General features: G+C 39.0%; 1 protein-coding gene across 2 annotated transcripts in view; it reads right to left on the bottom strand.

Annotated features, from left to right (window-relative positions):
• The window catches only part of ATP10D (ATPase phospholipid transporting 10D (putative)), a 110,473-nt gene that overhangs the window by 35,855 nt on the left and 57,996 nt on the right, over positions 1–16,622 (bottom strand). For both annotated transcript variants that reach the window (XM_049632001.1, XM_049632002.1), the window contains 4 exons: positions 16,112–16,239; positions 15,738–15,990; positions 7,984–8,222; positions 702–890 (listed from right to left, as the gene is read on the bottom strand). In XM_049632001.1, coding sequence (XP_049487958.1) covers positions 702–890; positions 7,984–8,222; positions 15,738–15,990; positions 16,112–16,239 — 809 coding nt within the window. The remainder of the gene's footprint in view (positions 1–701; positions 891–7,983; positions 8,223–15,737; positions 15,991–16,111; positions 16,240–16,622) is intronic.

The raw sequence follows: 16,622 nt of genomic DNA, 5'->3' as shown, positions 1-16,622 counted from the left end.
ATCACCAGTCTTTAAAACAAGTTTTTCTTTTTAATTGAAAGTGAATTTTTACATAAATTCTAAGCTACAAATAGGCTTTTTAAATCTAGCTTTTGTGGGAACTGCAGAATCTTGGTACACTATAAATGTGCTGGATTTTAAACTGAGTTAGAACTAACCCAACTGGTACATGAAAAAAGGTACCCTATCGTGAAACATGATAATGAATCTAATACTTTAAATTTTGCCTGATGTAGTGCATATGACGTTGGAGGTCTCAGAAGCCTCAAAGAAGCTTTGATTGGGTAAGGAAACTGCAAAATGAGCACAGCCACATTCCACAAGAACTGTTCTCATCAGCTATCCTTCAAGAGGCAAAATAGTAGAGCAGCACTGAGTCCTACTTCATGGGTTCAAATCCTGCTTCCCCCACATACTGTCTCTGTGACCCCAGGATAGTTACTTAACCTCAATGGCAAAATGGAATGGTGGAGTAATATTACCCAACTTAGGAAGTTGTTCGGAGGATTGCACATGTCAATACCAGTAAATCACTTAGAACATATGTCCAGAACACAGATTAAGTGGTGTGTGTCAACTGCTATTATTATTATCATTAGTAATAGTGTTAATTATTATCTACATAACAAGGCCAGTACAAGTACATTTAAACCCAAAGTTCTCTTCTAGAAGGTGATCCTTGTTTGCATTAGAGACTTTACCTTTTGTCGTGGTTGGTTAGGAGCAGAAACCACTACAGTGTTGCAAATTGCCAATGCAATAAAGAAGTCAATGATATACAAAGTCTCCAGTGGTGGATTTGGGACAGCCTCATCTAGTGGTGTAAAAAGCTGAGGTGTAATCTGATTAAATTTGTCCAAAAGTCTGGTGTCTGGTACCACATCTGTTTCCTGAAAACCCAATTAGAAAAAGTGTTGTTATGTTAAGTATCTAAAAATGAGAGCTTTAAATTTACATGAGAAGTAGCTTTTATAACCACACTCTATGCACAATGAGATAGTAAACTTTACTCTTCTAAAAAACATTTAACATGGCATCATGGGAAGTGAGAATAGGAAAAATAACAGACCAAAAAAAAAAAAAAAAAAAAAAAAAAAAGGAAAATCCAGAATGCACAATACTGATGGAGAACACCTTGACTATTAACTTAAATTCAACAGGAGATAGGAACAATGCCTTCCACCAAAATCTAGTTGACTGTTTTTCTATTTTGAAATACATAGTTGACAAAAGTGAACTATTGGGCGTTCATCAAGATAAAAAGCTTCTGCACAGAGAAGGAAAAAAAAATCAACAAAACTAAAAGACAACCGACGGAATGGGAGAAGATATTTGCAAATGACATATCAGATAAAGGATTAGTATCCACAATCTATAAAGAACTTATCAAACTCAACATCCAAAAAAAAATAATAATAATAATCCAGTGAAGAAAGGAGCAAAAGACATGAATAGACACTTTTCCAAAGAACACATCCAGATGGCTAACAGACACGTGAAAAGATGCTCAACATCACTCACCATCAAGGAAATACAAATCAAAACTACAATGAGACACCCCCTCACGCCTGTCAGAATGACTAAAATTAACACAATAAACAACAGGTGTTGGCAAGGATGTGGAGAAAGGGGAATTCTATTGCACTGTTGGTGGGAATGCAAACTGGTGCAGCCGCTCTGCAAAACAGTATCGAGGTTCCTCAAAAAGTTAAAAATAGAACTACCCTATGACATAGCAATTGCACTACCAGGTATTTATCCAAAGGATACAAAAATACAGATTTGGAGGAATATATGCACCCCAATACTTATAGCAGTACTATCAACAGTAGCCAAACTATGGAGAGAGCCCAAATGTCCACTGACTGATGAATGGATAAAGAAGAGGTGGTATATATAAACAATGGGATATTATTCAGCCATCAAAAAGAATGAAATCTTGCCATTTGCAACAACATGGATGAAGCTGGAGTATATAATGCTAAGCAAGTCAGTCAGGAAAAGACAAATACTGTATGACTTCAGTCATATGTGGAATTTAAGAAACAAAACAGATAAACATATGGGAAGGGGGAAAGGAAGAGAGGGAAATAAACCATAAGAGATTTTTATTGATAGAGAACAAACTGAGAGTTGATGGAGGGGGGTTGATGGGGGATGAGCTAGATGGGTGGTGGGCATTAAGAAGGGCACTTAGTTATGATGAACACTGGATGTTGTATGTAAGTAATGAATCACTGAATTCTACTCCTGAAACCAATATTGCATTGTATATCAACTAATTAGAATTTAAATAAAAATTTGAAAAGAAAAAAAAATACACAGTTTCCAGAGCATCCAACAGCAACTGATGATTCATCTAACAACTGATGAGTACCACCTCTTTTAAAAGTGAGGACATTATTCATACCATGTTATTTTATGGTTCGTACAAAAAATTTTATGGTTCAAATCATTACTATAATAAAAACAAAAACAGAAACAAACAAAAGAACCTCTCCAAAATAAACATTAGTATGAGCAGGCAAACATATATAAAGAATATTACCTAGTAATATACATGACATTAATGAGGGTTCCTCCAAGAGATTTTTCTTTTTTTTTAACATTTTAATTTTATTTTTTGAGAAAGAAAGAGAGCATGAGCATGGGAGGGGCAGAGAGAGAGGAAGACACAGAATCCCAAAGCAGGCGCCAGGTTCTGAGCTGTTAGCACAGAGCCCGATGCAGGGGCTTGAACCCACGAATGTGAGATTGTGACCTGAGCCAAAGTTGGATGCTCAACTGACTGAGCCACCCAGGCGCCCCTCCAAGAGATTTCTGATCATCAAATATATTGTCAATATCTGCCCTGTGCCCTCCTCTTAAAGATTCTTAGCATAGGGTGGTTCAGTCGGTTAAGCGTCCAACTCTTGACTTCAGCTCAGGTCGTGATCTCATGGTTCTTGAGTCTGAGCTCCACATCTGGCTCTCTGCTGACAGCATGGAGCCTGTTTCAGATCCTCTGTCCCCCTCTCTCTGCCCTTCCCCTACTCGTGCTCGCTCGCTCTCTTTCTCCCCAAAATAAATATTAAAAAAGTAAAAAAAAAGGGGCGCCTGGGTGGCTCAGTCGGTTAAGCGTCCAACTTCGGCTTAGGTCATGATCTCACAGTCCGTGATCTGTCAGCACAGCTCAGAGCCTGGAGCCTGTTTCAGATGCTGTGTCTCCCTCTCTTTCTGACCCTCCCCCATTCATGCTCTGTCTCTCTCTGTCTCAAAAATAAAAACGTTAAAAAAAATTTTTAATTTAAAAAAATTAAAAAAAAAGATTCTTAGTACAAATTAGCTCTAAGAAGTTCTGCTATTGAAAAAACTACATATCCATTTTAACACAGTGCTTCTCACATTTACTGAAGAGTACTAGTTTTAACAAAAGAATGTTGTGCTAGAAAATGGTTTATAAAACAGTCACATGTAGACAACTGCTTTAGAAATTTTTCAGATGAATCAAAAGAGGGATCATCAACTACAAATCAAATTTCACTAAAATGCCATTGTATTCTAGAGAAGTCGTGCATGTAGTCGGTTGGCATACTGACTGCAGGAAGCCAGGAGAGGTGATTTAGAGATAGGAGAAAACGGTGGAGATGTGAGATGTGTGATATTAGGCTCAAAAGACCATGGCTTGTATTTTATGCTTAGTTTGGGGAGAACTAGCGTAGGCTTAATAAGAAAACAGCACAGGCTGAAAAATCGCATGAGTTTGAGTTTAGATCCTGGACTCACTGCATAGTCGCTGCTATCCTCAGGTAGTGCTTCACTCCCCGAGCTTCATTTTCTTCTTCTGAGTAATGGTAAAAATAACACCTACCTCACAGGGTGGTTGTATAAAGTCAATGAGATAATGAGTGAGGTGATACCCGTACAACAGGAACCTATAGGCAGATCACCAGGCTCACAATGGGTCCAAACTATATGCTGTCACAAAGCATTCTCAAATTTCTATTTAAATACATCAACATCTACTATCCTGTGATATGAGACATAGTTTGGTGGAGTTCATAGGCACTAATATCCTGATGGCTGTTCACTAATGAGTCAGCCATATTTCCTCACACATCTCACGTACACAGTAACACTGAGCCAGTGTCTGGGCCCTCAGTTACTCAGAGAATAATCCTTTCCTCAGGACCTCCTTGCCAAAGTCAATAGAAGACAGTGGTAATGTTTGAGAGACTTCTTTCTTACTCAATGCTTAGTCAGCAAGGGATGCTTGGGAAACTTGTCACATGATATTTGGCAAATATACTGTCATCTATTGCTTGTGAGATCCCATGAGTTAGAAAATATTTCCAGAGGCATCTCAGAATGCTAATGTGCACTAAGTCAAAAACAAAAACAAAACAAAACAAAAAACAAAAAAACGTTTCAGAGTGGAACTCTTCTTAAGAAATGTTTAAAATTTTTTTTCTAATATGTATTTATTTTTGAGAAAGAGAGAGAGAGAGGGAGGGAGACAGACAGAAAGACACAGAATCTGAAGCAGGCTCTAGGCTCTGAGCTGTCAGCACAGAGCTGATGCGGGGCTCGAACTCAAGAACCAAGAGATCATGACCTGAGCCAAAGTCAGAGGCTTAACCAACTGAGCCACCCAGGCGCCCCTCTCTAAGACATGTTTAAATATCAATTTAAACTTAGTGGCTTTCCTTCGAATCATGCTTCCTTTTTAGTAATTCTCGGCCACCTTCCCCACCTTTTCTGGCTTTATTTCCCACCTATGTTTATCAATTACTGACCCTCTCTCTTCAGGTCCATTTCTCTTACCCCAATTTTCATTTTTATTGCTGCAAAGTCTAGGTCTTTTGGGCTTGAGGTTACTTTCTTTTCTGCTCTGTTAATCCCTCCTTATTAGTTTAATCCTAACTCAAGTTTTACCTCTTTTCTGCAGCCCTTCTTGATCCCTCCTCCTCCCTTGAGAGTTGAACACTCCATTCTTTGTGCCCTCACTATACTTTGGGTTCATCCACTATTACTGCATCTTTAATATAGGATTGTTTTTATTTATTTTTATGTCTGCCTCCTCTGCCTAGAAACAAAACTGAAGGATAAGGACATGTCTTACTCATTTTACATCCCTGTGTCTAGTATTTTGCCATTGTTTTTCATTAATCTATTCATTCATTCATTCATTCATTCATCCCATAAATATTCATTGTTGCATCTATGGCATCAGGCACTCCTCAAGGACAGAGGGATGCATAGGACAGATACGATCCTGGCTTGCGTGCAGCTCACATTCTAGTTAGGGGAGATAGCAGATACAAAAACTAACCTATAAACAATAAGATGCTTCTAGATTGAGACAGAGAGAGACAGGAGGGGTGGAAAGAAACTCTGGATTAGGTGGTAGGGAAGGTTTACTGAAGAGGTGACACTAAAGCTGAGATCTCAGCGACAGAAAGGAAAGCCACATTGAGATCTAAGAGAATAGTCACCTGGGTAGAACAAACAGCACTCCTGTTGAACAAAAACAAAAAGAGGAGGAAAGAAGCATAAACAACCTTGGCTTACAAAGAAAAGGTTTCTATTTCTAAATAGGTAGTATGAACCCAGGAGCCTGGGGCTTCAATGACATGTTAATTCCCAAAGCTTGGAATATTTTTGCCAGCAGCCCGCCTAGGATCCTTACTCCCTGGCTCTTAACCTGCATCTCCATGCAAGGTGCTAGCTTACAATTTTCCATTTCTAGACATCACAGCTCTCAGTGTGCTCTCAAGCTGGTGCTCTTAACCTGGGCTCCACTGACAGGCTTCTGGAACTGGATGCAAAAATTTAACAGATGCTAATTTTTCAGGTCAAAGAATCTATAGCTTTCTCAAAATAGTCTTTAGTCTCAAAAGGATAAAATCAACTTGTCTAGAGCAAGAGTGAGATGATCTCATATTTCAAGGAAGACCTCTTTATCCTATATATAATGGTGTGGTTTTGAAAACACAAAACACCCCCAGTGCATCTTTACAATCAAAATGGCACATGGCATTGAAATAAAGGGCAAATGAAAACAAAATGCACTGAGTGGGAAGGCTGAGCCTGTTACGCAGCTTCACTTAACAACCTTCAAAACTACTTTATTGAGAATGGACACATGAGTCCCTGAGACAGATCTTGAGAATTCAAGATGTTAAGTTCTTGCTTTTAAGGAGCTATTGGCATATTTCAGGGGGCATAAATAAGGCCTGCATAATGAGAACTAAGGAAGGGAGGGAATGGGTAGACAGAACTCAGAAGCTGAGAAAAGAGTCTGGGAAGTCTTCAGAAGAGAGTATTTAACGTAGTCTTATAAGAAATAAGTGTTTCATCAGATTTGGTAGACAGAGGTAGGTTGCCAATGGGAAGAAAAAATGTTAGATGGAGAAAATGGTACAGATAAAAGAACAGACTTTAAGAAACATCACTTTTTTTCCAAGGAGATGAGGCTAAATCAGGAAACTGAGAGGGTGGGTAGGGCACAACCCCAGTGGGTCACCAATGTCCTATTTCCAGGTAAACATGGGTCAACATGTGGTTAACTTTGCGTGGGTGGAAAATGTAAAAGATCAGTACAGGAATAGGTAAAAAGAGAAAAAAATATATATCTATTTCTGATACAGCTTTATAGTGAATGCACAGAAGAGGCTGTATGCATTCTTTTCCTATTTTCCTTTCAGAAGTTGGAGAAAAAAAATTAAGCCTAGATGTTTGGAATAGTCTGACATGTGGCCAAGATACAATATGACAGGTGCTATATCTTCAGTGCCACAGGAATGGACTAAATGAGTTGCACGGAAATGATTACCCTCACTCCCGAAATTTTTACTGGCAACTTTGAAAAGAGCCAGGAGATTCCCTTCAAGGCCTTTCCAGAACAAAAGAGACCACTGGCATCTACTCAGATCACATCTCTGCTACGAAAACCATACAATAAATTCAATGCAGACACACAAAGTTTCCCCAAAGTGGATTTGTTCTTGTTACGCCACCTACTTTAGACCAGTTGCCAGTCTCAAGCCTGGGGAATCCTCATCTTGGTAAACCACAAGAGTTAATGAGATGTGGAAGGCAGAAAGGGCAGCTGAAGGTTTACAGAAACAATTCTAAGTACAGCAAAACTTTTGAACTCTAATTCTTTCATGTAAGTATCATTCCTCTTTCCCATCTTCCACACGGCCCTCTAGATTTTTCTTCAGCAAAATGGGTTTGCCAATGGGTATAACTAAACAGCTTCCAAAACTTCCCTCAGGAACTCAAGTGATACCCAGATGAGCTCTAAAATAGAAATATCAGAAAATGTCATTCTGAGGACTCAGAACGGGGAAGAGGACACAGGTTTGGTGGGACTGGGGGGAAAAATGCAGAAAAAAAGGCCTTGGAGGGTACTGACAGTACGTATGTCATTCAGACATACTTAGCTGTCTATGAGATAACTCTGGAAAGCTTTGCTGGTTCTGAGAGTGAGTCATGGTCTGTAACCCAAGGCAGCTGTTTTTGTTTTTCCAGAGAGAGAGAGAGAGAGAGAGAGAGAGAGATAGAGAATGAGAGCATGAGCATGGGGGAAAAGAGAATGGTAACCAGGTTCCAGGCTCAGTGCAGAGCCCAATGCGGGGCTTGATTTCACAACCCTGAGATCATGACCTGAGCCGAAATCAAGAGTTGGACACTTAGCCAACTGAGCCGCCCCAAGGCAGCCTTCTTTAGGCTTAGGCACCATTGGCCCTGATCAGAAATACTATGCTATTTCAGAAATGATACACTATCTCTCAACACTGAAGTATCCCACAAATTAGGAAGCTATGATACTGTTTGCTTATATTTCTAATTTTGTGCGGGCAATTACACTGAACCACAATTATGTAGTCTCTTCTCAGGTAGAAAAGACAACAGTGTTTGGCTCTGTCATAATTAGGGGGATGTTCTTTCATTATTCATTATAGATATACAAGATTCAAGTCACATATTCACACTTACAATGGGGCTACTGAAAGCAGCCTGTCTGGAGTGAGGCCCTTCACTGGCTCCTTCTCCACTTCCCACAGCTAAACAGCTCCCAGCAAGATGATTCAAGGATTTACTTCCCAAGGGCCCATTATGAACTGTCCTGCAGCTGGGGGTCCTCGGTTTTGTCATATTGGTGAGGGAGCCGCTGGGAGTGTCCATGGAATCTTCATCTTCAGAGGCAGCTTCCTGGTAGGACTCTAACCTCTTGGCTGAGCGATAAAAAATCATACTGGGTCATTACCTGAGAAGAACCATTTGCAAACTGAATATGTCAGACATTTACTTAAACAGCTATTCCACACCATCTCCTCCCTTTTCAAAAACTGCCCTCCAAACTCCCCTCTCCAGGTTCCCTTCATGAACTTACCTCGTTGGAAAAGTAAAAGCAATCAGACAGCAACTCCCTTCTTATCCTATCGTCAAATCTACCAACCTATCCACATCTGTATCTAAACCCTCCTACTACTATGGATAAAGCTTCAAATGCCAAGTTCTCCACTCATGATCTGCCTTCCGCTCCTCTGGCCTTCTCAAGGACTTCACGTTTACAACTTTCCCCTCCTTCACTTACACCAAGCTCCCCTCAACCAATCTCATGGCTTTCTGTCCCTGTCTGTCCACTGACACTACTTTTGGCAAGGTTGCCCATGAGTTCCACGTTATCAAATCCCATTACTGCATCTATCCATATCTTATATGCATCCTTAGCAACATCCAACAGAGGTGACCGTTCTCTGCTTGAAATGGCTCTTTTGGTTTCTCTGACATGATGTGTAACTGTTTTTCCTCCTACTTCAGTGGCTATTCCTTCTTATTTTCTCCTGCTATCTTCTCTTCAATCAAATACTGGGTTGCTGCAGGAGCTCCTTCCCTTCTCCACCTATACACTCTTCCTTGGTGATATCACCTGGTCCACATTTGAAATGTCAACTCTGTGCACATGATTTTTAACTTCTAACTGGAATCCAGACTCCTATATATATCCAACTCTCCACCTGATACTTCTGGTTAGATGTCTATTCGGTTCTTCAAGCAGATTATCTGCATGGCTAACTCCTTTACCTTTCTCAAGTCTCTTAGCATGTCCCTTGTCGGCAGACTTTCCAGATATAACCACTTCAGAGCTAACCACCATCTACACACTATAGATCTTATTTATTTTTTGAATCATCGAGTAGAATATAAACTCCAAAAATGCAGAGAGTTTTGTCAGTTTTGGTTTGTCTGTTTTGTTTTGCTGTAAAGCATCACCAATAGCTGTCCATTATTTATCCAAAATATCTCTAATATCTCGAATTCTCTCCATCTTCATTTCCTTAACCCAAGCCACCATCATCTCTCAACTGGACCAGTGCTAACAGCCTCATAACTGGTCTCCTTACCCCTTGGCATTCCATTCCTTAACCAGTAGCTACAGTGATCTTCCTAAAATATAAAAGCTGATCACATAACTCCTGCACAAAATTTTCCATATGTTGGCTTACATAGCTCAAAATGATCTGACCTTTGCTGATCTTCTCGAAGTTTCTTGCCCCTTCCTCTTCCACATGTCCACTAAAATCCAGCCTCCCTGGCCTTCTTTTCTTACTTTGAAAATTGCCAAGCTCATTTCAGCCTGAGAGCCTCTATACTAGCTGCTGCCTGTAACTGGTAGGTTTTCGCATCTGAACTTCAAGATTATGTTATTCAGATCTAAGCTGTAACCCTTAGAAAGGCTTTGCTCCCCTACCCAATCCAAAATGCCTTCCAATCATTCTATCATATCATCTCATTTTAATTCTCTGAAAAGCACTTTTCATTATTTAATTATTTTTCTTGATTTAAGAATTAATTTATTTGTGACTATTCAACAGAAGCTCTGTGAGAGGGCCCCTATCTGCCTTGTTAATCATTATGTCCAGGAGTACCGAGTAAACAATCAGTCAATGTGTACTTGCTGAATTGCTAGCTGCATTCAAGCCAAGTCTAGCTACTTAGAGTATGGCTTTTGGCAAGTTAATTTCAAAATAAAAAATATTTTCATATTCTGTTCAATAGTTTTTATCTGTATTTTTCAAGGACAAAGAGAAGCTAAGAGGCAATGTTGTGATCCTGAGTTCTAGAACGAACTCTTCCAAAGACTCAGTGTTTTCTAGGAAATCACTTAACTTTTCCCGGGCCTCTGTTTTCTTGCTGGCCGAATGAACAATTTGGATTTAATGACTTTAAGATCCTTTCCAGTTCTGCAAGTTTCATTATATTCTCTGACTAAATAATACAGAATGCTTCCCTGTATGGCCTTTCAGCTTCAAAAACCCATCCACTTACTGAATCTCAAACATACTGAAGTTCTCCATTTTCACCTGTGCCCTTGTCCAGAATATCCATTCTCTTTTTCTATACTTACATAAATCCTCAACATCTTTGAAGGCTTAGTTCAAAGGCCAGTTCCTCAATGGTGACCTCTGTAACTATACTGGCCCTCACTCCCTGGGTCTTTAAAGCTTCTATCTACTGAATGTACTGAATGTTACTATGCACCAGGCATCTGTCTCATTTAATAACTAGGACAACCCTCTGTGGCAGATACTATTAATACCTCAATTTTAGTAATAAAGAAATCAAACGAATTTTCCCCATTTCACAAAAGTAATAATCATTGGTCTTACATCCAGTTCTATAAAGTTCACAGCCAGTGCTCAGAATGTTATGTTCTGAACTTATGTTAACATGATATTCTTTATAATTTTACACCAATATTCCCTGCTTGATTTCAATGAGTCCATGTATTGTAGTTTAAACATTTATCAAATGAGTAATGAATGCATGTTTGAATAGACACATAAATGGAATATCCGTAGAATCAAGGGAATGTTGTGGGGTAGGGACTTGACATTTATTGAGTACTTCCTGGGGCGCCTGGGTGGCTCAGTCAGTTGAGTGACCGACTTCGGCTCAGGTCACGATCTCATGGTTTGTGAGTTCGAGCCCCGCGTCAGGCTCTGTGCTGACAGCTCAAAGCCTGGAGCCTGCTTCTGATTCCCTCTCTCTCCCCCTCCCTCTCTCTCTCTCTCTCTCTCACTTCCCCTACCCCACTCATGCTCTGTCTCTGTCTCAGAAATAAACATTAAAAAAAAATTTATTGAGTACTTCCTGTTCATCAATCATCTGTTTAGGTCTTTATGTAAATATCTGTATCTAGGTCTTCCCTTTACATCTTAAAAATAATGCTACCAGTTAGGAACTATCACTGTTTCACTTTGCAGGTAAGAGAGGCTAAGAGCCAGAGAGATTAAGTACTTTGACCATGGTTAAACAGCTAGTTGGGGGTAGAGTTGGGATTTAAATGTAGGTCTTCCTGACCCTGAAGCCAGTACATGTATCCACTATGTTATATCTCCTTGGCAGTTGCCTGTATAGGTTAGTTCAGTCATTCTCAACAAGGGGTGAATTTGTCCCCCAGCGAACATTTGGCAATGCCTGTACACAGTCTGGTTGTTATAACTGGGGGAGGAGTGCAATTGGCATTCAGTGGTCAGAGCCCATGGAGGCATCTAAACATCTTAGAATGCACAGAACCGCACCCATCTCAAAGAATAATGCAGCCCCAAATGGCAATAGTGCTGAGGTTGATAAATCCTTGAGTAGCTAAAGAAACTTACTGGTGATGTGATACCATTTTAAAAATAAATAATTACAATATTACAAAACCTATAGAAACATAAAGGCTTATACTTCAGGAATTTCTCCTGTACATCATTAGGGAAATCAGTCCTCATGCAACTGTGTAATTACTATAATGCCAGACAGCTCAGCCCTTAGGACAGGACAAACTTGCTCAATAAATAACGCTGGAAGAGTGGACTCAAGAACACATGGAGCAACCTTTAATCATTTTGTAAAAAGCTATGGGAAGGAAACAGAACAGTAAAGCTATAATTTGATTCAGAAAACAAAACTATAGGTGTAATACTTGTAGACTCAGTGAAGATTTTTCAAAAATTGGGTATGAGATGGCTCAGTCGGTTAAGCGTCCAACTCTTGGTTTCGGCTCAGGTCATGACCACACAGTTTTGTAAGTTTGAGCCCTGTATCGGACTCTGTGTTGACAGTATGGAGCCTGCTTGGGATTCTCTCTCTTTCCCTCTCTCTCACTGTCCCTCCCCTGCTTGCATGCTGTCTCTCTCTCAAAATAAATAAATAAACTTTTAAAAAAAATCAAAAATTGGGTATGAGAAAGAAAAGCTTATTACCATACTGATAAACAAAAATCTATCCAGGGCACCTGGGTGGCTCAGTCAGTTGAGCCTTTGACTTCAGCTTAGGTCATGATCTCGCCGTTGGTGAGTTCAAGCCCTGTGTCGAGCTCTGTGCTGACAGCTTGGAGCCTGGAGACTGTTTCAGATTGTGTCTTCTTCGCTCCCTGCCCCTCCCCCACTCAGGCTCACGCGCTCTCTCTCTCTCTCTCTCTCTTTCAAAAATAAGTAAACATTAAAAATTTTTTTTTAATCTATCCAGCTGATCATGCAGACTTTTCATATGTCTCTTAAAGCAGGTTTTAATTAGTTCCATAAATGCCTCAGAGTGGGGCAGGAATTCTTGCTTTCCAACTCACAGGAGAAAACGCAAAGTATGTAGTCTTTCTATCAAGGTAGGTACTGGGTTAGATGCTAGGTTAACTACTTCAATTCTCTTTCTTACTTAACCCCTAATCTTCTCTTTTGAATCCTCCTTCAAATATCTAGTAACCTGTTCAGGGCCTATTACTTACATTTATTTGATATTTGGAAGAAGTGAGCAAAAATCTGTGGAACAAAAAGTTGATCATACTTTTCAATGTGCTCCTCAAAGGACCCAAAACAAGGGTGAACAGCACAACGTGCACATGGATTTCTCCCAAATGTATCATCCCCATATCCTCCAAGCATTTTGCTATGAACTAATCCCCCAAACATTTCCAGCATCCCGACTTTCACCTGCTCATAAACAGCACGCTCAGCTAAGCTTCGGCCAACTGTATCATCCATGTATCCTTGATACACACAAATCTTTTATTCTAAACTGACTCCCTGCGCATTTCCAGCATTCCAAAAATTTCTTGCCCAATATCCTTCTAGGTCCCAAACCTTGATCAATGCTAAAATCACCTCCAAAACACCAGATTTTCATTCTATGAGACGAACTAAGATATTTTTACGTTTCCATGCCTGTTTTCCGTATTGGACCATGAACTCCTCAAAAGATAAATCTATTTCTTACTTTGACAACTGTAATGACAAAAACAATGGCAGCTCATACTTACAAAGAATTTATTCTGTGCCATGCTTTGAGTGGCTTTTCATGAATTATCTTCACGAATACTATTATGGATCTTTTTTAGTGAGGCCCAGAGAAATTATGTAACTGGCCCAGAGTCATACAGCCCATAGGCAGTAAAGATGGGAATCAGATTCAGGAGGCCTGATTCCAAAATCTTTGTTCTTAGAAACTACTAAATGCTCTCACCATGTAGATCAGATTCACAAACTGCATCATAAAGGCACTCTCTAGACAAACCCAAATTGAGAAACATTCTACAAAATCCCTGAATAGTGCCCTTCAGAACTAGGGTCATCGAGAAACAGAAAGCCTTAGAAGCTTTCAAATCTAGAGCAGTCTAAATGAGGACTGTCACATGGTCTTCTGGATGGGATCCTCAGACAGAAAAAGGTATAAACTAAAGAAATCTGAATAAAGTATGGATTTCAGTTAATAATGATATCAATATTAGTTCATTACTTATGATAAATGTATTATACAACTAATGTAAGATGTTAATGACAGAGGAAACTAGATAGGGGTGCATAACGGAACCCTCAAAAGCATCTTTGTAACTTTTCTATAAATCTAATGCTATTCTGAACTAAAAAGATTACTATTAAGAAAGACATTCTCTTTCAGTAATTTTTTAAAGGATTGCTTTAAAATTTTAATATGCACATAAATCACCCGGGAATATTGTTAAATGAAGATTTTAATTGAAGTTTTAAAGAGAGCCTGAGATTCTGTGTTTTTAATACACACTGAGGCGTTGCTGATGCTACATAGTTCATTAACCAAATTTCTAAGTTGCAGGGTTTTATTTTTTTTTAAGTTTATTTATTTAAGTAACCTCTACACTCAATGTGGGGCTTGAACTCACAACCTCAAGATCAAGAGTCATAAACTCTTCCAACTGAGCCAACCAGGTGCTCCTAAGTTGCAAGGTTTTAAAACATAAAATGGTGTCGTCAGATGTGTTTATTTCAAGTGCATATGTGCACGGGGCTATTTCCGAGCAGTGATGTTTTTTATGGACAGATCTCCTAGGCGGTGATTTTGCCCCCAAATCCTGAAGGGTTAACTAGCTTTAATTTCAGTAAAAATAATATATCTTAGAGTTAAATCCTGGAGAGAAGTAGCCCCCACTACTCCCTCCTTCATCAATCAGAGTGTGTATACATGTCCTTATTTTTAAACTATTACAGAAAAGAGACCAGGATCTCCGTATGTATGTGCAGTAGAGAAGTGTTTACAGGCAAAGTTGGTACCTACAGAAGCAGTGCAACACTCCATGGTCCACAGACAGTTCAGTCATGATAGCATGTGATTCTCAGTCTCTTGGTACCTTCTCTGCATAAAGGGCTATCTATAGAAGAGAAGCACTCACTGGGCCCAAGTGTGTGCTCAGGAACTGTGGCGGGAAAGGGCTGATATCAGCCCTTTTAAATGCTACAAACACAAAATTTGAAATGCTACGAATACAAAAAAAAAAAAAAAAAAAAAAAAAAAAAGCGATGCTCCTCATCACATATTTTGTGAAACACTACTATAAGTTACTTGAAAATAGGGATCTACATAGTCAACTATTTTGGAAGACACTCCTCTCACAAACAGGTGTGAAAGTTTAGCTAGTGAGGTTCACTGCAGCATTGCTTACCACAGTAAATGTTGACAACCGAAATTAATGGTGGATTATTTACATAAAATTTGGCAATTATTACAGTGCAATATAGCATAGCCTCTAGAAGAGTAAGGAGAGAACAGAAAGGTAGTCACAATGAAGCCTTAAGAAAAATGGTTGAAGTCTTAAGAAAAAAAGCAAAAGCACACTGTAATTTCATTTTTGTTTAAAAAGCATAAAGTGTACAAGAAAAAGAATCAAAAGAAATGTACGAAAATGTTAACTGTGGTCTACTCTGGTGGGGGTTACTTATGGCTTTTATATTTTTCCTCATTTAGCTTATCTGAGATTTTCTAAAATATTGTTTTTGTAACAAAAATGCAATAAAGAAGATAAAACAAGGCAGAGTATCATCATATCCAGTATGACTAGCTATTTTTTTTACATTTGTGTAGTGATTATGTGATAAACATTCAACATTTTATCCCTTGCATTTACAGGTAACAACAAAACCTGGCTTAAAAACGTATGTGCCTAAGAGAAAATACAGTGTATTTTTAAAAAAATTTTTTTAAAGTTGATTTATTTTGAGAGACACAGAGGGCAGAGGAGGGGCAGAGAGAGGGAATCTCAGGCAGACCTTGCACTGTCTGCACAGAGCCCGATACGGGGCTTGAACTCGCAAGCAGTGGGATCACGACCTGAGCTGAAGTCGGATGCTTAACCGACTGAGCCACCCAGGTGTCCCTAGAATTATCAAACTTTTAAGTGGGGGCCAAAAAGCCCAATCTTCAGGTTGGTTTTCACAGAAACCCACACTTACCATTTTCTTCATGGCAATAATCGAAACCTGCCACACTACATCTTCGAAAAACCATCTTATTCTCAGTGAGAGTTCCTGTCTTATCAGAAAAGAGGTACTGAATCTGCCCAAGGTCCTCGGTGATGTTCAGTGACCGGCACTGAATAGTAGAATCCATTTTCTCATTGTAGAAATCCACATCACTTTGAATAAAATATATCTGTCCAAGCTTCACAATTTCAATGGAAACATAGAGAGAAATGGGAATCAAGACCTAAGAGGAACCAAGCAATTTAAAAAATATTAGAGAGGGAAAATAACGGGTGAGAAACCAAATGTAGTTGGATTAAGTAACAAAGTCCTCAAAATTCTATGATGAACTCAACATAAATTACCTGTAACAAAATGATCATGGTCCAAAACATATAGAATCCTGCCAACACTGGTGATATGACATCTCCATCAGGCTCCGGGATATTAAAAAATATTATGTTTTCATATCTACTCAACCAGATTCCATGACCTTTCAAAAAACACACAGACATCAAAAGAATGCTACATATACACTATGTAAATATAGAACTTCATTCCTAAAGAGGAATAAAAGTATTTATTTTGGTTGAAGACCCATTGTTTATTTTTTTAAAACAAATTAAAATTCAAAAGGCTCCAAATTCTCCTGTCTCGGTCTCTCTTTAAATGTCTTGCCAGGTCCCTTTACTACTGTGGCCCCATGTAACTGGATATAATCAACATTAATGTTTTTCAGATCAGAGATTGAGAAAGATAAAGATGTGAGGAAAAAAATGAATGGCGAATGAAACCTCCTTTACAGAAGTCAAATATTCATCAATATTCTGAAAATAAAATACTTTTAAATAAATACCTTGCTGAAAAGACGTCAGC

Source organism: Panthera uncia, chromosome B1 (genome assembly GCF_023721935.1).
Source record: "Panthera uncia isolate 11264 chromosome B1, Puncia_PCG_1.0, whole genome shotgun sequence".
Lineage (NCBI taxonomy): Eukaryota > Metazoa > Chordata > Mammalia > Carnivora > Felidae > Panthera > Panthera uncia.
Note: the sequence above shows the minus strand (reverse complement) of the source record. Positions and strands in the feature narration are given on the sequence as shown.